Consider the following 26,388-nt stretch of genomic DNA (forward strand, 5'->3'; position numbering starts at 1 on the left):
TGCTTGGCTAGAACTCTGTACAGATTTACTTTCTGTCTGCCTCAGGCATGTGGGTGGTAGTTGAAATAGCTCTTTCTCAAATGGACAGATGATATTCTCTTTGAAAAGATTACCTAAGTGTTTTAGTTTGCACAACAACACCCATTGCTAGTGAAATAAAATTAGCAGAGAAACAACATTTAAGCCATGGGAACATCAGTTCATGAGCACATTCAGGTCAACAAAATTTTTGACTCACAAACCCATACTTAGTGCTTTGACAGCTTTCAGAAGAGTTGTAAATACCATCTAGTGCTATGACAGCTTCTAAAGTATAGCTTATGTTTCATGACAGTGTTTTGTAATAAGTATGTTAGATATTTTTCAGTTTTATTATTTATATAACTGTCCCTTTCTGATGCTGACTAAACTGCTAGGATTATTGTCTGAAAATAAAAGGCAATATCTAGTACTCAGCAGTTATGAAAACATGAGTACTTCCAGTTCATTTCTATGAAAAAGCACTAGTGTTTACTTTCTATTCCACAAAATATTTAAGGGATCCCCCATAAAGTGATATGACCTTTCTAAACAGGTCATAGGCCTAGATTTATCAAAATGCAGTAAATATCACATGCAATAGGGGTGAGTTTTATGGTAATGGCTTGTTTATCACTATCTTAGTGCTTTGCATAGCTATTACAATAATAACTTTTTCATAATAAGTACCACAATTGTTGCAATTCTGAGAGAGAGAGAGATTGAGAGAACATTGTACAAATCTCATCTTTGTGTGAGTTTCCTCACTCCGACGGTCATCAAATCTTCACAAGAGTGTATTGTTCTGTTCGCACATTTCACTCTGAATGTCAAAGGGGCCCCTAACCCCTACACTACTACCTAAACCTCACCTCGAGTTACTAGGTGGGCCTCATATAGAGGTATAAATACCTAACTGCAAGGTTCTCTCCCTCTCTTGCTCTCTCTCTCGCTCTCTATCAAAATACTGACAAAGCTATTTGTGAAAAGATTGCAAAGTGTGATAAAGCTATGTTACACAGCTTAACCCATGTTAAAACTGTGTGATATGGCTTGGTGAAGCCAGCCCAGTTGGACAGAAATTCCTCCCCCTTTTCCAAATTAGCATCACACCATGCGTTAAGGCAGTTTTCTCGTGCAAAAACACCATAAAGCAATTTGATAAATGATCCCCATATTTAAGTGAAGTGATATGGACCATTTGTAAGGATACTGCTTTGAGAAGTTGCCAGAATGTGCTGTAAATAATAGTCAGACCCATAGAGTTTTCTAGTAGGAGCCTTTGACATATTATTGGTGAGTAAAGGTAGCAGTTTTTGTCTTTCCTGTAATGAACTACATGAGTTTAAAAAAGGTTTGGAGACGTTCTTGGAGAAGTTCATTAACTGCTGTTAATCAAGTTTTCTTAGGGAACGACCTCTGCTATTACTGGCATCAGTAGCAAGGGATCTTCTTGGTGTTTGGGTACTTGCCAGGTTCTTGTGGTCTGGCATCTATTGAAAACAGGATGCTGGGCTTGATGGACCCTTGGTCTGACCCAGCATGGCAATTTCTTATGTTCTCATGTTCTTAAGAGTAGCAACCAAAAGCAGTTGATGTTTGAAACACCACTGATAAAGCCTGTCCGATTATTAAGCCCTTGAAGCAGCTCTGTCACATGAGCAAACACTCAGCCAGAGTCGGGCTTTACTGGTTACCACACATTGTATTCATAAATAATCCCTTTTACTGATCAACTTCTTTTGGTTGCTACTTTGTTATGTTGCCTCTGCTTCCGTTTTATTTTATGAGCTACAAGAGAAAAGGAGCTCTTATGTGTCAGGAGAGTAGATGAAGGACCAAAGGCAAGGGCTTGCAGGTGTTCTCCCTAAATTTAGAAATCTATAGAGGGGAAAGCAAGTGTGAAGCTTTCCATTCCGAGTTTTTCTTATTATTATTCCTAATGTGGTGGAAGATGTAAGAGTTTCATTGTGTAGTTGAAGGTAATTCTTATTCATAGCTCTTTCTTAGGAAAGCTCCTTATTTCTGAGCTCAAGTATGTTTTTTATGCAAAATGGTTTCCTATAGTGACTTTTTCAGTCCATGTAACCCAATGCCAGAATGCGCAACACAATTTATAAAAAAATGAGTTGGCATCAACCAAGTGTAAAAGAGTAGAAAGAAAGGAGTTTGTACCCATTTGGTAGTCAGCCTAAGTAGAGGAGATTGACCTGCTATGGAGCAGTACACCAATGGAAATCAGATATCAAAGGGTATTCAAGAGTATATAGGAAAACTTACCACCTGACTTTAGGAAATCCTTCAATAGCGAAGCAAGGGGATTTGGTGTGTGTGTATGTGTGAGAGTGACTGTGTGAGTGTGTGAGACTTGTGACATTATAAATGGAAGGAGAACATTAATCGCTCAGTGATTGTGCCCTTTGTCAGGTTATCTTCATTGAAGAAGTTTTAACTCTCATCATGAACAACTACACTGCGACGATCCCTCTCTCTTTGACACACCATACCCGCCCCCCTCCACTCCTCTCTCCTCCTACCCCCCTTGACCCACTTTCCCTCCGCCCCCTTCCATTCCACCCTGAGACCTGTCCTGCCTCTCCCTACATGCTACGACCCCCTCTTCAGACCTCTTCCGCTGTTCAATTAAGACTCCTGTTGAACAATTTCGTTGTTAATCGTGGTTTACTTGCTCTTCTATGACATGAGTTAGCAGTTCTATTAATGTTTATCGTGTTCATATATAATCCTGGTTAGAATGTTACTTAAGGTCTTAGTTAAATGTATGTATTATGTTGTTATCATGTAAACCGGAGTGAAGGCAATTTGCTATACTTCGGTATATAAAAAAATCCAAATAAAAAATAAAAAATAAAAAAATTCAACAAAATTATTGTTGAGAACATATCCAGAGTGAAGAATGCTTTGTCAGAGTACAAGTCCCCTAAGGGTCTAGATATGTATTATTTTCCTTCTCCAGAACAGACCAGCAACCTAAAATCCCCCTTGTTCAGTGAGGACTTTGGAGGGGGCCTATATTAATATGCAAAAAGGAATACACAAGAATACATCTCTGCAGGACAGAGCTGAATATACATTAAGGGCCTCATTTTCTAAACAGATCGCACGCGATAAGGGACGTTTTGCACGCTAAATGTCCCTTATTGCGTGTGATACCAAAATGGGGGCGGAGTCGGCCCCAGAAGAGGAGGAGTCGGGGCGTCACCGGGGCCGACTCCGCGAAGACGCCGCGGATGATGAAAAGGTAAGGCCCTTTTTGCGTCCGAGTTTGCGCCCAATAGCTACACCTTCTATGGTGGCGCTATTGGGTGCGAAACCGGCAGCGATCGCACCGCAGGCCCGCCCCCCATTTCGGCCCCCCCCCCCTCATTCCCTAAAGTATCGCAGGCCTGTGATACTTTAGAAAATGAGGCCCTAAGTTGGCCAATATGTCTATTTTTCAGTCTAAGAAAAAATGTGTTGAGTTGAATATCTCTACGGTCATTTCCACAGCTCAAATATATTGCAGAAGGCAGGTCATATGATTTAGTATTTGAGGGACAGGGAATATTTTAAAATGCCATTTGCTTGGTAAAATGTCTTGTTTTTGGTCTAAAATCTGATAGACTGGTATTTATTGCACATTGCATCATTTAGTAAAGAAAATGTTACGTCTTCTCCTCAGACATATTGTATTTTTGGCTTCCTGTTGTGGCTAGACAAGCTCTCTGGTAGTTTCAGAAATTTCTTTTTTTTTCTTACTATATGAAGGATTCTCCTTATATGTATTTTAATATGAATCTCATTTTTCTCCATTTTTCTAATTGTTCCTCTCTTCTTTGCATGGTATATTTAAACACAGAGTTATCTTGCAAGTTGCATTGTTGGTTAGATTCAAAGAACACTAGTGGTTCATCAAGTCTAACATTCCAATGTAGGGGAAGGTTACATAAAACATAATGCATCTATAACTACTTTTGCAGGAATTAAAAATTCCTCCCTAACCTCATATATGGCAATTGACTGCACATATTTAGATTAGTACTTTTTCCTAGCATTTAGCTAAATAATGGTACCTGCCAATATTTTTCTTCCTTTGAAAACTTGTCCAATTTCCTTTCAGATTGATTCAGGGGATGACATGTTATTTTTAGGGCACATTTACTCACTTTAGAATGCAAAAAAATGACTACACTATTACTAATGATTTTAGTACATGAAAATCTATCCTAAACTGAGTTATCACAGCCATGATAACATTGAGCACAGTTGAATATTTAAAAAAGGAAAACAGAAGAAAAATGAGCATCAATTTCCCCTATTCATGAAAGTATGCTACATGGGTAAAAATATGTGCAACTGATTTACTGCACAAATATTTGCCCCCTATAGAATGATGATGAAAATGAGTTAGCATGAAAAGGTCAGAATATTAGGCTGTTCCTCCCAAGTACAACATGTCATTGACTGCACCTGAGACAGGCCCCAAAGTGACAACACTTTGATGCTGCTTAGGAAGACTCACACCACCATTTTAAAATGCATGGAGAAGAGCAGAAGTGAGTGAGCATTTCTCCTGCCCTTTACAATGTACCGGACCCCCTCAAAAGAAGTAAGAGGGTTACCAGAGAGGTCCCTGGCCTCAGTGATTATTTAGAAGGAGGAATGGTGAGTTAGAAAGGCCCTGGGAGCTCTGGTTAAGCTTGACTAAGCCCAGCAGGGTAGGCCCAAGCCCCATGGGGATTTTAGCCAGCGCAAGGAAGTTTGGAGGAGTCCTCAAGGTTTGTGTTGAGGTAGAAGGAGGTCAGAGATCCTCCAGGAGGTTCATTTCAATATTTAGTTTTGTTGTCTTTAATATTTCTTTGATTTTGCAAATTAAGAAAACAAAAAAAAGCAACATTTAAAGAAAGAAAAAATAAAAATAAAAAAAACTAAAACATAATCCAAAATGAAAAACAAACCAAAATAAAAATCTTGGACTTACAAACCATTAATTGCAGATTTATTGGAATATAAAATTACACCAGAGTATGTAAACTTTTGCATACAACTGTAGGGACATACTTTCAGGGCAGTGATACATGGTATTTTATAAACTGTATGGCTCTCGCTGCATAGTTTATAAAATACAATCATAACTTTAGGTGCACCTACTTATGAGTGTATGTGCAGAATTATGCACACTATTGAAAATGGCCATCATTATGTCATTTGTAAATATTAACCAAAACTGTATTAATCAGCATAAATATTTTCATTCAAGACTATCATCCTACTACAAATATAAAAAGTATCCTGGATCTTCTGGAAGATTACCAGACTATGTTCACTGCCTCCTGGATCCTCCACGGTGTCTTCCAGTCCACAGCAAAATTCAGATATAGCAGAACTGTTCATGGGTGTGCACTAGAGTTGCAATCTGGAACTTCAGAGAATGTAGCAAATAATGTATTGGATGTTAGAAGCTGCTCATTGTCATCATGCTGACACAGCTTTTCCTATCCATGTGGTACATGAACTGAGAGAGAGAGAGCCAAAGGAAATTGAGGAATGCAGAGAGGGATTGTTGGAGTGCTGGGAGGTGCAGGATATGCAGGAATAGAATTTGGTACAAAGAGAAACATTGCATTCTGGGAGGGGTCAGATTCAAAATGATGGGGAATTTCTCAGAGAAGGCAATGGGTGTGAGAGACAAAGGTGCAGAGAAGTTACAGAGGGATGTAAGGTAAGAGGTGGAAATAAAAAACAAAAGGAAGCAAGACTGAGACAAATCTATGTATTTATTTATTTACTTTCAATTTATATCTTGCACCCTCCAAAGTTCAGGGAGGGTTACATATGAACACACATAGTCCAAAATCACAGACAATAATACAATAAAATCAAACATATCAAGCTTAACATAGTTAAATCTACTTCATTGTCCATGATGAGGCAAGAGATGAACAAGAAAGAAAGATGTCTGGGGAAGAAACAATAAATACAGGAGATGGAGAGAGAGAAAACAAAATAAATTTAAAAAGAACCAGGAAGAACAGTTAGGTCAAGACAGAAAAATTAAAAGCAGAAAAGATAAATAAAAGAGTAAGATAAGGGAAAAAGAACAAAGGTAGAAATATATTTTTAGTTTAATTATTAGAATGATTTTGGGGTTCATCAATTATACTGCAATTATACTGGTCTTAAAGATCAAAGCTAATTAACATAGGCATTAAATGCTTTTAAAGTCCATATTATTGTGCTTGTATTTATATTTGCATTGTTGTTTATGATAATGAGAGAATGGATTCAAAATTGTTTAAGTTACCTCATTATTACTGTGGATAAATCAAGGGCATATTAAATAGTACAAATGTTAATACAGATGCATTAATGCTATAAATTTTTACCTCAATAAATGGAGTTAAAATTTTGCATTAAATTAATTAATGTGCCCACAACACAGTTTGTATATAGTTACATTGAGGTCCATATTCAGCCACTGTGCAGCTCGGCTGACTTAGCCCATATATTCAGCAGCACGGCTATATCAGTGAATATATCTGACTTTTTTAAAGTTATCCAGACAAGACTATGGGCCAACTAGGGCAAACTAGATAAGTTATTCAGCTAACTCTGATATTCAACTCCTCCTAGTTTTGTCCCTGGAATTCCCCTAACTTATCTGGCTAAATTCTAGTTTCCTAACTTATCCAATGAGAATTTAGCCAGATAATTAGCCAGATCTTCATTTAGCTGAATAAATTTGAGTTATCCAGCTAAATGCTTTCAAATATGGATCTCGTTGTGAATACTATGATAAACCAGTATCAGCAAACATGTTAAAATTGAATGTCAGCTTTCCAACTTTATAGTTCTTTTCAAATAGATCCATTTGTGTATTCAATTATAGTATGATATATCTATATCTATATATAGATAGATAACATTTATTTGCTTAACTGTATTTTCTGTGTTTTATATTTAAACTTTAGCAATTATTTGTTTAATTTATTTATGTAAAACATGTATATCTACCAATCTACAATTTTTAGCAGTTTTCTCAATTGGTGATGGTATAGGGGAGGGGTGGAATTGGAGAACTTCCATTTGTTCTAATTTTTCTACCTCTCTTTAGTTACTCTAAAGCTGCTCTTGCAGACTTTGACTCTATGCTACTGGAGATTTGCATCTGAATTTATGTCATATGTCACAAAATATAAATATAATTTTTAATTGGTAAATCTAGGGTATTGCTACAATATCTGTGATCTTAAATTTTAGAGTTATCTAGTACAAAGATGCATTAGTTAGTAATTAATTACTATACTTTCTATTTACCAGTTCTGAAATCCATATATATGTATTTCTTAAGAAATGGAATACCCTTTAGGGATGTGCAGAGCAAAATTTTATGTTCATATTTTTTATGTCCGAAAGGGGGTCCCACTTGCGGCCAATATGGACATAAAAAAAATCCAATGAGTTGGGTATATGTACATATGTGCAAAAAAAAAATTTAAACCCCCTCACCCTCCTTAATCCCCCCCCAGACTTACCACAACTCCCTGGTGATCGAGCGAGGAGTGAGGACGTCATTTCTGCAATCCTTGGCGAGAAGCATGTGACGTCGGTGGCACGTCGAGTGACGCGGCGTCACGTGATTCCCGGCGAGTTCGCGCCGGACGGCTCGTTCGGCCCAAAAAGAACTTTTGGCCAGCTTGGGGGGGCCTCCTGACCCCCTCAAGCTGGCCAAAAGTTCTTTTTGGGCCGAACGAGCCGTCCGGCGCGAACTTGCCGGGAATCACGTGGCGCCGCATCACTCAGACGCGGCGTCACGTGATTCCCGGCAAGTTCGCGCCGGACGGCTCGTTCGGCCCAAAAAGAACTTTTGGCCAGCTTGGGGGGGCCTCCTGACCCCCCCAAGCTGGCCAAAAGTTCTTTTTGGGCCGAACGAGCCGTCCGGCGCGAACGAGCCGGGAATCACGTGACGCCGGCGTCACTCGACGTGCCGCCGACGTCACATGCTTCTCGCCAAGGATTGCAGAAATGGCGTCCTCACTCCTCGCTCGATCACCAGGGAGTTGTGGTAAGTCTGGGGGGGGGATTAAGGAGGGTGAGGGGGTTTAAATTTTTATTTTGGCTCAACAATCGCGATTTCCCACATATCGAACATATCTATGTTCGATATGTGGGAAATCCGATCGTTTATGTCGAATCAATTTTTTAAGTAAAAAAAAAATATGAGTTGCGTTTTACTAATGCGGTCAATCCGAATGCACACCCCTAATACCCTTTATTAATTTAATTGTCATTGAAATATGCTCTGCATATAGTCATTTCTGAAGTATTTGGTCAAGGTATTCAATTTTGTATGTTCAACACTGCAAGTCTTGGGATTTCTGTCTTCATTCTAGCTCACAAGAAAAACTACTGAATGCTATAGTTTCATAGTCAACAATATCATTCTTAACAGTGCTGTTGGATCAATATATTGTTGGCTTTTTTTTTCATTTCAGCGGTTGTTATTCAACTGTAGATATTCACAGAAGCATTTGTGTATTGAATTTCATAGAAAACAATTGTCTTCATTAACATCTGCCAATAATCCAACTATGCTCCACTGAAATGTTTTCTTCAGAGAAACATATTTTATTGATGTAAAACTTAGGGTCTGCAAAATTAATAATTGATTACTAGACACATCATATAGGGCAATTGTCAAGCTTCACATGGGTTTAATGGGTTACATAATAATGTAAACAGTACAATAAAAGTGCTGTATTGTGTTCTGTGCATAGTTTTGTGGGTGTCCTAATGCATTTTCTAATTTATTTGGCACTGATTTCTTCATAGGGGTATGATGATGGATATGGTGATGAATATGATGATCAAAGCTATGACGACTATGACAATAGTTATGGCTCCCAAACACAGAGGTAAAGTTTGAAATTCCAATTTATTTTGAATCAGTAATAAACCTTGTGGTTAATAGTTTTCTATGACTGTTCCAAATATGTTTTGAGGTGACTTACATAAAGCAGTACCTTGTATGCTATTTTAATAGTGATCTGAGACATCTATCGAATTTTCACCAAACATAAGATGAAACATTGATATAATGTATATTTAGTTAAAGTCCAATAATGTGAAGGAAATTATGGAGGATATTTCAAATATTGTAATCAGTAGGTAAAAAGTATAAATGCTACATGTTTTTTGTGAATGGTGCTAAATCTAAAGTTATTATATTGACTTACTTATTAAAGATCAGGTTCAGGCATAAATCTTTGATTTTACTGAGTAGGTAGTTTATAGCAGTGCTTCTCAACCGATATGCCCCACAAAAGTCCTCGCTGTGCTGCAGCAGCAACAGCCCCAACTTGATGCTCCTCCCACTTCCCTCCCACCATTATGTAGTATTATCCACCTCCTTTGCTGGCTTTGATTTGAAGTTTGAACTTGCATCCCCATAGTCTCACAGAACTTCCCCAGCACTGTGCATTCAAACTTCAAATTGAAGCTGACTGAGGAGGAGACAGACAGATACATCATGAAGCCTTGTTCTCATCCTATTGAACAAGTAGGAGAGGGATGAAAGATAGATATTCTAGGGAGGATATGAAAGAGGAGCATGCTGGAGTGGGAGTGGGGGTGTGAAGATAACTGTCTCCTTTTTAGCACGTCACTGCTCATATCAATGCTGCCAATTCAGTCTGTATCCAGGCTGATAGCTGTATCCCTCTGATGGTGGCACTGTAACTCATTCCAGCTGCAGCCAATAAAGCTCAGCAGGCTGCTGTCGCTCACTGTTGCCTCATTGGCTCTAAAAAGGGCAGCACCCCAAACAAAGGAAATGAAAAATCCCCCAAAGGCATATATATTTTGAAATCTACCACACAAGAGGATCATGCAAGGAGGAATGAGTGGGAGAAGATTGGGTGGGATGGGGAGGAGTGAGAGAAGATCAAGGGGCAAGGAAAGAGTCAGAGAGTGAGAGAGGATAGTTTGGAAGAAGGCTCAAGAGAGGTTTTTGAGGGGAGGGGGAGAAGGGCAAGAGAATGGATGGATGGTAGCTAAAGGGAGTGAGATGGCAGAATCAGCAGGGAGAGGGGGGGAGAGAGAGAGAGAAGTTCAGTGGGGGGAGGGAGGAAGTGAGAGAAAGAGAGAGAGGATCATTGCTTCGGGAGGGGGGGGGGGTAAATTTCAATCAATATACTACAAGAATTGAGCAAACTGGAAAGTGTACCATGAAATGAAAAATGTTGAGGAGTACTAACGTATATTAAATATTAAAAAATATTTTAAAAAAATAACAAAAATTGGCCAATCCAAGTACTTAGAGACTATTTTCAGTCCCAATGTATATCTTGCAGGCCCACAAGGATACTTTACTCCATATACTATGTAGGAGCGAAGTATATGGGATAAAGAACTTACAGGAATTTCAAAATGAAATCTCCACTTTAAGGTATCTGCCCTGACACTACCCTTAGCACCATCGTTTTTGTTTCTGGGGCAAAATGTGTGCACCATGGACTGTGTGCATTCTTTTCCCTAAAGGTGAGGGAACAATTTTTAGAAGGCAATTTCCTTGGACAAATACCCATTCACCCTTGGAACACCTTCTGAAAATAGCCCTTTAATTTGGGTTTTTCAGTTCCAAATATCAACCTGTACAGCTCAGTTTTTAAATTTGTGTACCTGGACAAGGTACCAATAGCTACCTCATAGTGCAAAAAAACCCCAAAACAAATAAAGAGTAATTAGGATTCTAAAAACAGACTGGTCCATATTGAGTGAGGAGAGGAGTGAAAAAATTACCTGAATAAGTTTACCCATATATTAAGCAGAACATAACCTAGGCAAGTACTCAACTGAGTTACCCAGCTAAAGCTACCCAGCTAATTGCAGGACAGTGTTTTTTTATATCAAACTTACCCAGCAAAGTTTATCTGGCTAGCAACAAATATTAGCATTAGTTGTATTAATATTAGCCACACCATTGGAATGCCTCCCACCTTCCTCTTTTTATCTAGCAAATGTTTATGTGGGAATGACTTACCTAGGTTAAATATTGCCATTTGGAGTGGTAAAAATTTCAAATCTCAGGGCCAGACTCTTTTTAATATCAATCTCAGAAGAGCCACAATAAAAAGTCTGTCATTGAGAACTAACCGCATATTATTTTTTAGAATCATTTTTGGTCCCTGAAGATTGGAGGGTGGCCAACATAGCACCAGTTTTTTGAAGGGTTCCAGGGGAGATCCAGAAAACTACAAACCAGTGAGTTTGAAGTCAGTACCAGGCAAAATGGAAGAAACTATCATAAAGAACAGAATTACTGAGCATGTAGATAGTCATCATTTAATGGGACAAAGCCAATATGAATTTAGTCAAGGGAAATCTTGCCTCACAAATTTGCTACATTTTTTTGAAGGTGTAAATACATATGTGGCTAAAGGTGAGCCTGTTGATATAGTGTGTCTGTATTTCCAGATAGTATTTGACAAAGTCCCTCATGAAGGACTCTTGAGGAAATTAAAATGTCATGGGATAGAAGATATGTCCTATTGTAGATTGTGACCTGGTTAAAAGATAGAAAAAAGAGAGTAGGGCTAAATGGTCAGTTTTCACAATGGAGAAATGTGAATAGTAGAGTATCCCAGGAATCTGTTCTGGAACCACTGCTGTATAATATATTTATAAATGATCTAGAAATGGGAATTAGTGAGGTGTTCAAATCTGCATATGAAACAAAATTATTCAAAATTGTAAAATCACAAGAGGATTGTGAGAAATTGCAAGAGGACCATGTGAGATTGGGATACTGGGCACACATATGACAATAACATTTAATGTGGACAAGTGCAAAGTAATGCAATTAAGGAACAGCAATATGAATTTTAGATATACAATGCAAAGTTCTACATTAGGAGTCACCACTCAGGAAAAGGATCTAAGTGTCATTGTGGATAATATGTTGAAATCTACTGCCCAATGTGGTGGCAGCCAAGAAAGTAAATAGAATGCTAGAAATTATTAGGAAAGAAATGGAGAATAAAACAATTTCAAAATGCCTCTGTAACTGTTCCATGTTACAACCACATCTTGAGTATTGTGTGACGTTTTGGCCATTGTATTTTTAAATAGATATAGTAGAATTAGAAAAGTTACAGAGAGGGGTGACCAAAATGATAAAAGGGATAGAGCAATTCTCCGATAAGGAAAGGCTAAAAAGGTTAGGGCTCATCAGCTTGGAAAAGAGATGGCTGAGAGGAGATAAGATAGAGGTCTATAAAATAATGAGCAGAATGGAGTGGGTGAATTCAAATTGGTTGTTTACTCTTTCAAAAAGTACAAACAGTAGAGGGCACACAATGAAATTACTAAGTAATACATATAAAATAAATAGGAGAAAATATTATTTGTACTCAATGCATAATTAAGCTCTGGAATTTATTGCCAGAGGATGTGGTAACAATTGTTAGTGTAGCTAAGGTTAAAAAAGGTTTGGACAAGTTAATAGAAAAGTCCATAAACTATTATTAATGGAGACTTGGGAAAATCCACTACTTATCCATAGGATATAAGCATCATATAACCTATTTATATTTAGTTATCTTGCCAGGTACTTGTGGCCTGGACTAGCTACATTTAGAAACAGGATCCTGAGTTTGATTGGCCTTTTGTTTGACCCATTATGGCAATTAAATGTTCTATGTTCAGAGATTTATTTAATTTAATATGATCTGATTTTTAGCTGTAGAAATGATAAATTATATCATGTTTCAAATGTCAAATTATTTTTGCTTATCTATTATGGACGTATTACTATCAGGAACTTTTATATATTGGTAATAGTTTCCAATCATTCATATTTAAACATTTGAATAGGTTGAAAGAAGTCTAAAGGACCATTAAATTCATCCCTCCTCTGAATACTTTACAGAAATTACAATGTAGTAATTCAGAGCAGTGTTTTCCATCCTATTCCTTTTTTTCAGTTGATCTTTTATTAATCTGAGTATCTATGCCTTGGTTGTCTGTGCCTTTTAACATTTCCATAGATGGTGATTGCTTGCATTTAGTTTAGTTAAATTGTACTGAAGTCTATGCTGGGCTAGTTGACTTTCTTTTCCTCTACTCTCAGTAATTATTTACAGTCAAAACCAGCAGAGTACCCAGTTCAGGTCCTTTGTCTCCTAAAAGATGTTCTTTATAGCTTGCTTCAGACTTGAATCAGCAATCTTGGATTGTAGCTTTCAGTGTCTCTTTGGATGAGAACAGCTTGGGTTTAGAATATTTTTTCTGGGCCCATAACCTTTTGGCAGAGTTGCACCAGTTTGGTGCAATCCAGTTGTTCAGGGTCAAAACTAGGTGTGTGCAGTGGAGACACCCACATCTCAAGAAGAAACACTTTCTGTGAAGTAGCACATGACTTTGTACCCCTTACTATCTGGTTTAGAGGATGACATTTTGATATCAACTCTCCAGCAAAAGAATGTGCCAGCAGGCAGAGAATGCAGAGGTGGGCTATGGCTCATTCATAGGCACTAGGACTGTTCACATTATCTGAAGGCAGTTTTATTGTCATAAGGGTAGTGCTGTACTGCTGCCTAACCTGCTGACTCTGGGATAATCAGACTTGGTTGGATTCATGAGCTGAGTGAGAAGGAGCTAGGGATCAAAGATCAAAGACTGAGCTTGTGATAGGAATGGAGAGAGGAAAATAAGATAATGGATAAAAGTTGTAATAGGGAAGAAAGATCTAAAGATCACACTGGACAAAAAGAAGGAAGAAAATGATGGAGGAAAAGAGAACCAGGGATTGAGCTAAGGAAGGGGAGAGAGAAAGAGAAAGAACTGGTCTGAGATGTGAGCAGGATGGTGAGAAGGAAAGAAAGAAAGATGAATGTTTTAAGTTCCAAATAGTGTTCATCCTACAGCTGACCCTGAGAGTTAAACATATTTATCATATTTCAGAAAACACCATCAAGCACTGTTTATATTTTTTCAAATTTGTTGTAAACATGCATTCAGGTTTGGTAAGTATTGGCAGAGCCTGTATAGGATTCATTTATGGGCGGATTTTAAATGCCCTGCCCGCGTAAATCCGGCCGGATTTACGCGAGCAGGGCCCTCGCGCACCGGCACGCCTATTTTGCATAGGCCGCCGGCATGTGCAGAGCCCCGGGACACGCGTAAGTTTCGGGGCTTTTAAAAAGGGGCGTGTCGGGGGCGTGTCGGGGGCGTCGCCAAATGATACGGCGTTTCGGGGGCATGATGCGGCGTTTGGGGGCAGGCCTGGGGGCGTGGCATCGGCCTGGGGGCATTCCGGGGGCATGGCTGCGCCCTCCAGAACAGCCCCCAGGTCGGGTCTTGGCGCGCCAGTAGCCCGCTGGCACGCGCGGATTTACGTCTGCCTCCGGAAGGCGTAAATCCATGGATAAAGGTGGGGGGGGTTAGATAGGGCCAGGGGGGTGGGTTAGGTAGGGGAAGGGAGGGGAAGGTGAGGGGAGGGTGAAAGAAAGTTCCCTCCGAGGCCGCTCCGATTTTGGAGCGGCCTCGGAGGGAACGGAGGCAGGCTGCACGGCTCGGCGCGTGCAGGCTGTCCAAAATCGGCAGCCTTGCCCGCGCCGATCCCGGATTTTATAAGATACGTGTGGCTACGCGCGTATCTTATAAAATCCAGCGTACTTTTGTTTGCGCCTGGTGCGCGAACAAAAGTACGCGATTGCGCTATTTTTTAAAATCTACCCCTATTTGTTTTAACCAAATGCAAATCCCTACTCAGCAGCATTACTTGTTGCCTCCTGTGGCTTCTCACATGATGGAACGCTAGTAACTAGATTCCACAGAACCTCCAGGGCTACTAAAAAATCAGTATCCTCTGATTCTTAAAATCTCATACATCATTCACCTGCATCAATAATTTCTCTGAATATGTGCTAAAGATACTGCTCAGGATGAATCAGGGGCAATGTTGTTCTGGTTTTGGATGCTTCTGTCTTAGTGATCTTCCACTGCTGATGCTAATGCTACCCTCCATTGACTTTGTCTTCTTGTGCCCTGAGCCATAGAAACAGTACAGATGGGAACAGGCAGCTGCTGTTCAAGCTTCTTACCTGATCTTTACTCTATAGCTGGATTATCTTACCTAAAAAAAAAATCTGATTCAAACCTCTCTGACATTCCTTATAACCTTGAGCAAATCACTTCACCCTACACTGTCTCAGGCACAAACTTTGATTGTAAGCCTCTGGGGTCATGGAAAAAACTAAAGTACCTAAATGTAATCCTCTTTGAAATAACTAATCAGTCATGTAAAGCAGAATTGCCTCAGGTACAAAACTTAGATTGTAAGCCCTCTGGGGATAGGGAAATACCTACAGTACCTGAATGTAAATCGGTGTGATATCTCGATTGACATCGAATGTCGGTATATAAAAAATACTAAATAAATAAATAAATATTAATTAAAAATTAAATAAAATCACTATCATCATTGGTAATGCTGTTGCGCCATCGCCGGCCATCCAGTGCTCCTACCATGTGACAGGGGTTGGCCAATGGCACGGATACCCTGTCACATGGTAAGGGCAAAGGGTCATCGGCGCCATCTTTATGAGTGGCAGCCGACGGCCCGAGAATGGGAAATCACTCCCGGGACCACCACTAGAGCACCAGGTAATTTAAAAATGTTTTGGGGGGATCGGGAGGGTAGGAGAAGCTAAGGGGTCATCTTTAAAGGGTCAGGTTGGGTTTTTTTAATTGGGCCATCGGCGCCATTTTTGAGTGGCAGTCAAAATGGTGCCGATGGCCCGAGAGCGGGAGATCGGTCCCCGCGCCCCCACTGGACCACCAGGTACTTGTAAAAACGTTTGGGAGGGTTTGGGGGGGGGGGGAGGTAAGGGATTAGTTTTATAGGGTCGGGGTGGGTTTAGGGGTTGTTTTGGTGTGCCGGTTTTCCCGCCCTCCCCCCAAATAACTCCCGTTAGTAGACACTAACGGGAGTAACGATTTTTCATGATAAATCGTGAAAATTTCTATTGTATCGCGCACTGTACCGATTTTTGACGATTTAAAAAATATCGGATGATTTTTTTAAATCATCAAAAAACGATTCACATCCCTAGTGCTGTATGCACTTTGAACTTCAATCAATTTACTTCCCTACAGTACTAGCCAAGACCACTTAATCCTGTCTTTGCTTGATGGGAAAGCCCTCGCCTGGGCTTCACCTCTTTGGGAATGCAACGATCCAATCCTCAGTGACTTGCCAGGGTTTCTGGATTTATTCAAGTCAGTATTCAATGACCCAGCCTGCAAGACTATCGCAGGATCAGCCCTGCTTTATCTTCAACAGGGAACTAAGCTATTCTCGGATTATGTCATCGACTTCAAGACATTATCCCCAGAGCTGCCCTGGGACCAGGGGTGTCTACGTACAATTTTCCTAGAAGGCCTCAACTCCCGCATAAAGGATGAACTAGCGGCACATGAAATACCTGTGACGCTGGATTCCCTCATTAACCTGGCAGGTAGAATTGATTGCCGCTTGCGGGAGCATTCATCTGAGGTTAAGAGCCTCAAGAAACCTTCATCTGGAGGTGTGCATCCTCGACCTACCCCAGCTGTAGAGACTCAACCTTCTTCAATCTCTGAGGAAGACGAGCCCATGCAATTAAGCCACAGTCATTTAACCAGCAAAGAAATTCACCACAGCAAGAAGATGGGTCTCTGCATGTACTGTGGACAACCTGGCCATGCAGTTCAATCCTGTCCTATCTGTCCAGGAAACCTGCAGACCTAGGATCCATGGGAGGACTCTTCCTAGGTTTTACTATACCATCTCCTCCACTAACACTCCCAGTCTCACTTATTTCCGGGACTCTTGAATATCAAATGCTTGCACTAGTTGACTCTGGAGCAGGGGGCAATTTTATACTCAGAAGACTGGTTGAGCATCTTCGGATTCCTACCATTCCAAGATTCACTCCCCTACTTCTTTATTCAATCCATGGTGAGCCACTACCTTGAGAGGTTTCCTGCTCTACACAACCTGTATGCCTGCGCACGGGTTCTCTTCATACTGAAACTATCTTCTTTTTTGTTCTCGACAAAGCCATCCATCCCATCGTACTTGGCCTATCGTGGCTTCAAAAACACACACCCCAGTTTGACTGGGCCACATTGGAATTATCACGATGGGGTGCTGCTTGCCATGACAGATGTCTGAAGAAGATAACTCCTATGCCCTGCATGGCAAGCTCTACTAGCCCACCTTGACTGCCACCTCAATACTCCCCATTTCAAGATGTCTTTTCCAAAACTTCAGCAGATGTCCTACCACCACACCGGTCTTTCGACTGTGCAATTAATTTAAAACAAGACACCGAGCCCCGTAAAGGAAGAGTATATCCGCTCTCCCTTTCAGAGACTGAGGCCATATTGACCTATATTAAAGAAAATCTACAGAAGGGTTTTATTCATCCATCCAAATCCCCAGTTGGAGCTGGATTCTTTTTTGTCAGCAAAAAAGATGGATCCCTTTGCCCTTGTATCAATTACAAAGGTCTCAACAAAATCACCATTAAGTACAGAAAGCCCTTACCTCTGATTTCAGAACTATTTGACCAACTTCAAGGGGCCACGATTTTCACAAAATTAGACTTAAAAGGGGCATATAACTTAGTTTGCATTTGTCAAGGGGATGCGTGGAAGACAGCCTTTAACACTCGTGATGGCCACTTCGAGTATTTAGTGATGCCATTTGGCCTATGTAATGCCCCTGCTGTCTTCTAAAATATGATGAATGAGATCCTGCGAGACATGCTCTACCAATGTGTGGTTGTATATTTGGATGACATACTAATTTTCTCTCGAGATCCACAGAGTCACCAAGTAGATGTCACCAGAGTTCTACAGAGGCTTCGAGAGAATCATCTTTATGCCAAGCTTGAGAAATGTGCATTTCATCAGAGGTCTGTTCCACTCCTGTGCTACATAGTATCCGACAAAGGATTTCAGATGGACCCCCAGAAGCATACAAGATTGGCCACAACCCACTGGGCTCAAAGCTCTCTGCTGTTTTCTCGGCTTCACAAATTATTACCAATCATTCATCCACCACTATTCTACCCTGACGGCACCACTCACTGCCATGACTAGAAAAGGAGCCAATCCCTCACAATGGTCACCCGAGGCCATTGCCACTTTCTAAACTCTTAAGGAGGCTTTTCTAAAAAAAACCTTGCCTTCATCACCTGGACCCGCAACGACCATTCATTGTGGAAGTCGATGCCTCTGATGTCGGGGTGGGGGCAGTGCTTAGCCAGCACAGTGACAGTCATACTCTACATCCTTGTTTATTTTCTCAAGGCGGTTTTCACCTGCCGAGAGGAACTATGGCATTGGAGATAAAGAGCTGCTGGCTATCAAGCATTCCTTCAAAGTGTGGTACCCTTGGCTAGAGGTACGCGCAAGGTGCACAAGTGTGCACCTCCTTGCACACGCCGATCCCAGATTTTATAACATGCGCGCGACTGCGCGCACATATTATAAAATCAGGCTTAGATTTGTGCACACCGGGTTGTGCGCACAAATCTACGGCTGCACATAGCTTTTAATATCTGCCCCATAGTGTATTGTTCTGTCTAAATAATGTAGAAAATACACAGACAGCATAGCAGACCAGCCATATTCACTTTTGTTAGAAACAAAGCTTGCCACTCAAAAGACACACACTGCGGTCTGCTTAGTGATTATATGCAGACTTGCACTTATAATTAGGTGTTTGTGGAAGAGTCACACACAGCACATTGACTCCTTTTCACACAAAGAAATTCAGAGAGCAAAGGCTGCTTCCAGTCAGAATCTGCGCTATATAACAGGGCTGTGAATCACAGGTCTCTCTCTACCGTATATAGGCAGATACAATCTTACACCTGCTGAATGATATAGTGACCCTGTAGCAATCAACAGAGAGATAACAGACTTTCGTCTGACAACGTGTTACTGTGATAACTAGCAACAGCCGGCCTTGCTCTCGCCTTCCTATATAAATTTGTTTTCAAACTTTTTTTTTTTTAACTCTGAGAAAGAGCTTCAAAATTACAACCTCTGAAAACCAACAGAGAGATGACTGAACAAAAGTCATCTTTTTCATTCATTTTCAGGTTAACAAAATGAGGAAGTCATGCAGGAATAGACTGGTTGAAAAAGTGTTTCAGGTTGATTGTTCTTCCTCCTTTCTTGTCTCCCACCCCCATCAGACTTGAAGAGAAAGAAAACTCTAACTTTCCTTGCTTCTTAGACTATTATGTGTCTGAAAATGACTGGACCAAAAATTTCCAACCATTTTTGAAGGCACCATGCATTTATTTCAGACACACAGATGCACTCTTCATGTTTTGTTTATTTGTTTCATCAACAAATGCATATGCTCATCATCCAGCCAGTCCTTCTGGTACAATATTGGGATATATGCTGCAAAGACTGAAGTACTGTCTTTTTCAAAGTGAAAAGAATTGGCTCCAAAATGGAACCATCTAAGATCTCATTGATACTGATACTGATACTTTTTAAAATTCCATCTCAATGGAATATAATAGAGTGAAAGGGAAGTTAGCAGCATAGCCCAGCATCTATGATTTCCCAAGGGAAGAAGAAAAAGTGAAATTGACATGTTTCTTCCCTTGGAAGATGATGGGAGTGACATAATGAAAATACCTCCTGAAGACAAATATCACAAAAGTGTGCTGGTAATCAACCACAGGTGGATCAGGTTGGGGATGGAGCAAAAGGACTTAAGATATGCCTTACTGGGTTAGATCAAGGGTCCATCAAGCCCAGTATCCTGTGTCCAACAGTGGCCAACTAAGTCACAGGTACCTGGTGGGTATCCAAACATTAAATGAATAGATCCCAATCTAATAATCCTTATTGATTAATAGCATTTTATATACTTCTGCTCTAGGAACTTATCCAAACCTTTTTCAAACCAGGCTACACTAAATGCCATAACCACATCCTCTGGCAATGCATTGCAGAGCTTAATTATGCATTGAGTGAAAAAGAATTTCTCCAATTTGTTTTAAATGAGCTACTTGCTAAGTTCATAGTCTGTCCCTTAGTCCTTGTATTATCTGAAAGAATAAATAACCGATTCAAATCTACCCGTTCTAGACCTCTCATGATTTTAAAGACCTCTATCATATCCCCTCTCAGCCGTCTCTTCTCCAAGCTGAACAGCCCTAACCTATTTAGCCTTTCCTCATAGGAGAGCTGTTCCATTCCCTTTATCATTGTGGTTGCCCTTCTCTGTGGCTTCTCCAGTACAACTATATCTTTTTTGAGATGTATTCAGTTCAGTATTCAAGGTGTGGTCTCACCATGGAGCGATACAGAGGCATTATGAAATCTACCATTTTATTTGCCATTCCCTTCCTAATAATTCCTATAATTAGCACAAGAGTGGCCAACTCTTGTCCTCGAAAGCCACAAACAGACCAGGTTTTCAGGATATCCACAATTAATATGTATGAGATAGATTTGCATAAAATGAGGGCAGTGCATGCAAATCTATCTCATACAGATTCTTTGTGGATATCCCGAAAACCTGGCCTGTTTGTGGCTCTTGAGGACCAGAGTTGGCTACACCTGTATTAGCATAATACCTGTGATAGCCTCACATTCTCCACATCTCAAAGTTCTTTTTTTCTGGCTCTGACAAAATTATTGTGTTGACTTCAGATAATTCCTGAATAAACCCTATTCACCAAGTAAAGGCCCAAAAGAACTGGGTGAATAGAGCTCTTAATATATTTCTTCAGTATTCTCAGACTTGGGAAAAAAAAAGGAACTTTTCCTAATAAAAAAAAAATTGAATTTTTCATACAGACTCTTCTACAAGTCATGAAACACTTCAATATACTTAGCATGATATGTATTGCATATCAGGGTTTAATTGGCTTACATTTAGCTATAGCATGTCACAATAGACCTAATTAATCAAGAGCTAAGGGCCTATTCATGTGAAATAATTGTTGTGTAGCAATGCGTGTTACACACAACAGAGCATAAAATTTACTAATAGCCGCAGAATAGAGCCTCTGTCATATATACAGTATGCATCAAACAAGCAGAGTTGCCTCAAAACACAAGAACCGTGCTGTAATAAACAAATGACTAAAGTAAAGGTTCAGTGCACCAGATAATTTATATCAAGGAAGTTGTACAATTCAGCTGACTTGGAGAAATAGGCACATTGAACTTAGATGCTACAATTGCATATTGCATGAGCTTTTACATATTTTAGGACTTTGGGACTTTCTTAATGAAATAACAACTATGGAGGTAATTTTCATAAAAGTAGTATATATATATATATATATAGCAGCAATTTTCAAAAGCTCATTTAAATACATAAAATCCACTTATATGTGTAAATCCTTTTGGAAATTCAACTCCCTATGGGCGTAAAAGTAGCAATTTTCAAAATTTGTTTTACACGTCTAAATCTTTTTGAAAATTACATTCAGCACTGGCTATTGCCTTAAATGCATTCAAGTTACAGTAGCTATTTCTAATAGGAGGTTTTACAAACTAGTCACCCTCTCCAAGTTTAAGATTTGTGAGAATGCATGCTTCAGAAACATTGATCATATTGCTGGGATATAGAAGGTCTGTATTTTATGAGAGCATGCAACAAACAAAAGTAAGATTAGATTTCAAGATCTCTCCTGTAAGTCAAGAGGCTAAGAGATTTTTGTTCATTTAACTGTCAGTTTGGATACTCTTTCATAAAAAGGCCAAACAAATACATTTCTTCCTCACAGACCTTAAGGTAATTTATTCTTATGGTTTAAGCTCTAGCAATCTTTTCTCAAGTCACTGAGTCCTGGATACAATGGCTAAGGAGATCAAAGAACTCCCTTCTTTGATGTGACATAACAATTGCTTTTCTTATTGAGATGTTACTTTGTAATTGCCTTTATGGGCATTTGGTGTAAGGAATTCAAAGAAAACTGAAGTTGTGTTTTAGCAGTGCTATTGTGCAAAGTTAATCTTGAGCAGTTGTACAGTAATATGCATATACTTGGAATAATTTGGATGTTGATCTAGTGTAACAATAATTTTTTAAAAATGTTCTTATAAAAGACACAGAAACTTCAGATAATTGTCCCTGTTTATAAAGCAATATGGACAAATGAAGGCTTCAAATGCAAATCAAAAGAAAAGCCATTCCTTCTCCCTGTTTTTACTCTGGAATCATATCAGATTGTGTTTATATTCTAATTGATGTATGATAAACTTTAATCTTAGAACAAGGAACTTCTGACATGATATCACTTTATTAAGTAATATACTATCTATTCATCTCTGGTAACCAATCACAGGCAGGAGATCGAGTACTATTGACATTTATTAACCAATCACAGCTGAGTCTCTGAAGTCTAGGGTTTGTCCCAGAGTCTGCCATAGGGTCTGGCTGAGTCTACGTTCTTTGTTTCAGACAGAGAGAAGCAAAGAGATAGCCAGGATTTGGGGTCAAACCTTTGCAGCAGCCTTCAGGGAATAGTGAGGTTTTAAACTGAAAGGAAATTTCTTAGTGTATTTTAAGCAGTTAATTAACTAAGTAATCTGTGACATTTATAAGCATTTATTATTTTGCAAGAGTGGTTTTAGTAAAGTGATCTGTTAGATAATATTCAATTATTTTGTTTTATTTTTAGCTAAGGTGATGGTACAAGAATATTTGCATACATTTTTATCATTAGGCAAACTGAGTTATAGGGAAGAAATAATGTGAATTTATTAATGGTTCCAATAGTGCATTCATGTATATTGCAATCTATCACATTAAGGGCTTTTAAACATGTAGCTCCAGTTATTAGGAATGCCTTGTTACCTGAGTTTCGTGTACTATCAGACATCAGACTGTACAGGATGTGGGTCAAGGCATTTTATTTTAATATTGCTTTTAGTGAATGATTTGAATATTGTTTTTAACACTATTTCATGCATTGATAGTATTGTTTGTACTGTTTTATGTATTATGTTTGTATAAGCTGTTAACTGCACCAAATATTATATAGAAGAAAGATATAAGTGTTGCAAAAGAAATTTAAAAAATAAATACTCAGAATAGAAAGAGATTTTTTTTTTTTTTTTTAAATAGGCTGAATCTTTTTGTTTTGACCGTCAGTCACAGATGGCTGAGACCGATTCAACTCACGTCATGTGCTGCCTTTCTCTCCTCTCCGGGCATGCTCATGGCTGGAGCTAGCCACTACCGCCGCATACCTCCAGTCTCTCAACGCTCCTCATAGTGACCGGGACGCCGCCACCACCCACACCGACTCCTGGCCATCCTAGGTGCATGCGCATGCCACCGGGCCCTCCTTTGAAAACTCAATGGCGGGAACCTCAGGGGCATCCCTGACTGATGACATCACTAGGTCTGGGTTCTTAAGCATCACCTTTGCCCTTGCTAGCTGACTTAGTAATGAGTTCTTTTGCTGCTGGTGATTGCTCCTGTCTCCTCGGACCCATGTTTCGTGTCTCAGATCTACCTGCGACTCTGGACTCTGACTTGGGGGGCCTCCTTGCGCTCCAGTTGGAGACCTTGTCTCCAGGCTTTCCCCACTCCTCGGACTAGCCCTGCACCTTCCAGAGGTCCTGTCTGCTGGCCTCCCTGCTCCTTGGGGTTGCCTTTCAGAACTGCCTTACTGCTTTGGAGACCTGACTCTGCATTTCCTCACTCCTTGAGGCAGTGCCTCCGCCAGTGACTGTACCTGTGCTGCGCCTACGTTGTACACCAGTGACTGTGTCTATGCTTTCCCACACCTCAGGGCAGTGCCAACGTTCTACACCAGTGACTGTACTTTGCACCTCCCCGCTTCTCGGGGTAGTGTCTCTGTTCTTCTACCAGAGGTTCCATCTTGCGCAGCCCTGCTCCTTGGGGATGCTGATGTCATTACTTTGGAAATTTGACTCGGGCTTCCCCGCTCCATGGGACAGCCTATGTCATCACACCAGAGCCTCCTTCACTATGCAGCCGTGCCCCTCAGGACTGCCTCTGTGGCATACCTCCTGAACTTCCTGCCCCACACTCCCTGCTCCTCAGGGCCTGCCTAGCACTTCTCTCTCGGAGGTTCCTGCTCTGGCACTTGCATCTCCAGCTCAGCCTGTATAATATGGGTTTCCTCTGAGCTATGTCACTCACCCTGCTCTTCAAGATCCCCACAGAATTCTCTCTACAAGCTCCTGTGATCACGTGGCTACGACACGGGATGCTCTGTTCCTCTACACATTACTACATAGCCTGCTGCACCTGACCTCGCCTCCCGACAGTGAGGACCTGTGGGGCTCCTCCCCGCAGGTGATATCAACCCTCACCTCAGGCCAAGGGTCCATGAAACCCACAAATCCTACAGATTGCTAAGTCCATGGACCCGGCAGAGGTCTAAGCTATCCAGGCCATTCCTGGCCTGGCACAAAGAATCAGCAAGCAAGAAAGATTCCTGGAAACACTGGCAGCAGCCATTGATAACTTGAGCACTTATTTAGACACCACCGTGACTGCCGCCATGACGTCTACCAAGGTCAATTCCTCCACCTCTATGCCAGTTCCTAGGCCTACCGTGCCCTTGCCGGCACCTCCACGCTTTGCAGGGAACCCTCTTATGTGCAAGGGTTTCTTGAATCAGCTTACTTCCCAGATGTGACCACCAAGATGACCTATATCCTGTCCCTTTTGGCTGGTAAGGCCTTGGCCTGGGCATTACCTCTCTGGGAGCTTGCTGACCCAGTTCTTCGAGACCTTCCTGGGTTTCTAGCCTTATTTCACTCCATCTTCAACGATCCAGGCAGAAGAGCCATTTCCGGGTCATCACTTCTCCATCTCCAACAAGGCTCTCATCCATTAACTGACTACATTATAGAATTCAGGACCCTTTTGTCAGAACTTCACTGGGACTCAGATTGCTTATGATCCACCTTCCACGAAGGACTGAGTTCCCAGATTAAAGATGAGTTGACGGCTCGTGAATTGTCTGCATCCCTGGACTCTTTGATAGACCTTGCTGGACACATCGACCGCCGCCTGCAAGAGCGCTCACAGGAGTCTAGAGTACCCAGAAAATCTATGCCAGGCTCGTCCCTTACTAGATGTTCATCTTCACCCAGAATGAACGCAGCTCAGAGCAAAGCTGAGGATAAGCCAATGCAGATAGGCCAGAGCAGAATTTCCTCCAAGGAGCGACGCCATCGCCAGCAATCTGACCTCTGCCTGTACGGCGGCAAATCCGGACATGCCTTAGCCTCATGTCCAGTCTGTCCGGGAAACTCCCAGGCCTAGGTTCAGCGAGAGGACTGCTCCTAGGCCTGACTTCGCTGTCTCCTCCATTGACAGTACCTGTCTCCATTAAGATGGATAACCAGGAGTTTCACACTCTGGCTTTAGTGGACTCTGGGGTTGGTGGGAGCTTTATTTTAAAACAATTGACTGAGCACCTCTGGATCATTCATCTCTCGTGTCCTCCAGCATCTACGGGACAATCAACTTTATGCCAAACTTGAAAAGTGTTCCTTCGAGCAGGAGACCGTTCCTTTCCTTGGCTATGTGATTTCCAGTCAAGGGTTCAAAATGGATCCCCAGAAATTGAAGAGTATCCGTGATTGGCCTCAACCTATGGGTCTCAAGTCACTACAGAGATTCCTTGTCTTTGACAATTACTACTGGTCTTTTATTCACCATTATTCTACCCTGGCAGCACCACTCACGGCCATGACTCACAAGGGGGACAATCCCTCTCAGTGGTCGCCTGAAGCCATGACCGCCTTCCAGGATCTTAAGACCGCCTTTCTCCAGGAGCCATGCCTCCACCATTTGGATCCCAGGCATCCATTCGTAGTCAAGGTCAACGCCTCCAACGTTGGAGTAGGGGCGGTTCTAAGCCAGAACTCGACTACCCATACCTTACACTCTCCAGCAGAATGAAATTACGCAATTGAGGATAAGGAGTTACTGGCTATTAAGCTGGCCTTTGAGGAATGGCATCCCTGGCTCAAGGGAGCCCAACACCAGATCACAGTGTATACCGATCACAAAAAACTCAAGTATTTACACCGTACTCAGCGTTTGAACCATCGCCAGGCCCATTGGGCCCTCTTTTTTACCCGATTCAATTTTCCTGCTGCGCTACCAACCTGCCAATAAAAATTGCCATACCGATGCACTCTCTAGATCCTTCATCGCAGAGGACGTTCCCTATATCCCACAGTACATAATTGATCCTGCTAAGGTCATCCTGTCCGCCACATTTCCAGTTCCACCTGGGAAAATGGTGGTACCTTGCCAATTATGATGGAGAGTTCTTCGATGGG

At 40.9% G+C, this 26,388-nt stretch overlaps 1 protein-coding gene across 2 annotated transcripts in view; it reads left to right on the forward strand.

Moving 5' to 3' along the window:
• The window catches only part of KHDRBS2 (KH RNA binding domain containing, signal transduction associated 2), a 1,412,749-nt gene that overhangs the window by 1,234,320 nt on the left and 152,041 nt on the right, over positions 1-26,388 (forward strand). For both annotated transcript variants that reach the window (XM_029595673.1, XM_029595674.1), the window contains one exon: positions 8,851-8,933. In XM_029595673.1, coding sequence (XP_029451533.1) covers positions 8,851-8,933 — 83 coding nt within the window. The remainder of the gene's footprint in view (positions 1-8,850; positions 8,934-26,388) is intronic.

Source organism: Rhinatrema bivittatum, chromosome 3 (assembly GCF_901001135.1).
Source record: "Rhinatrema bivittatum chromosome 3, aRhiBiv1.1, whole genome shotgun sequence".
NCBI classification, from domain to species: domain Eukaryota; kingdom Metazoa; phylum Chordata; class Amphibia; order Gymnophiona; family Rhinatrematidae; genus Rhinatrema; species Rhinatrema bivittatum.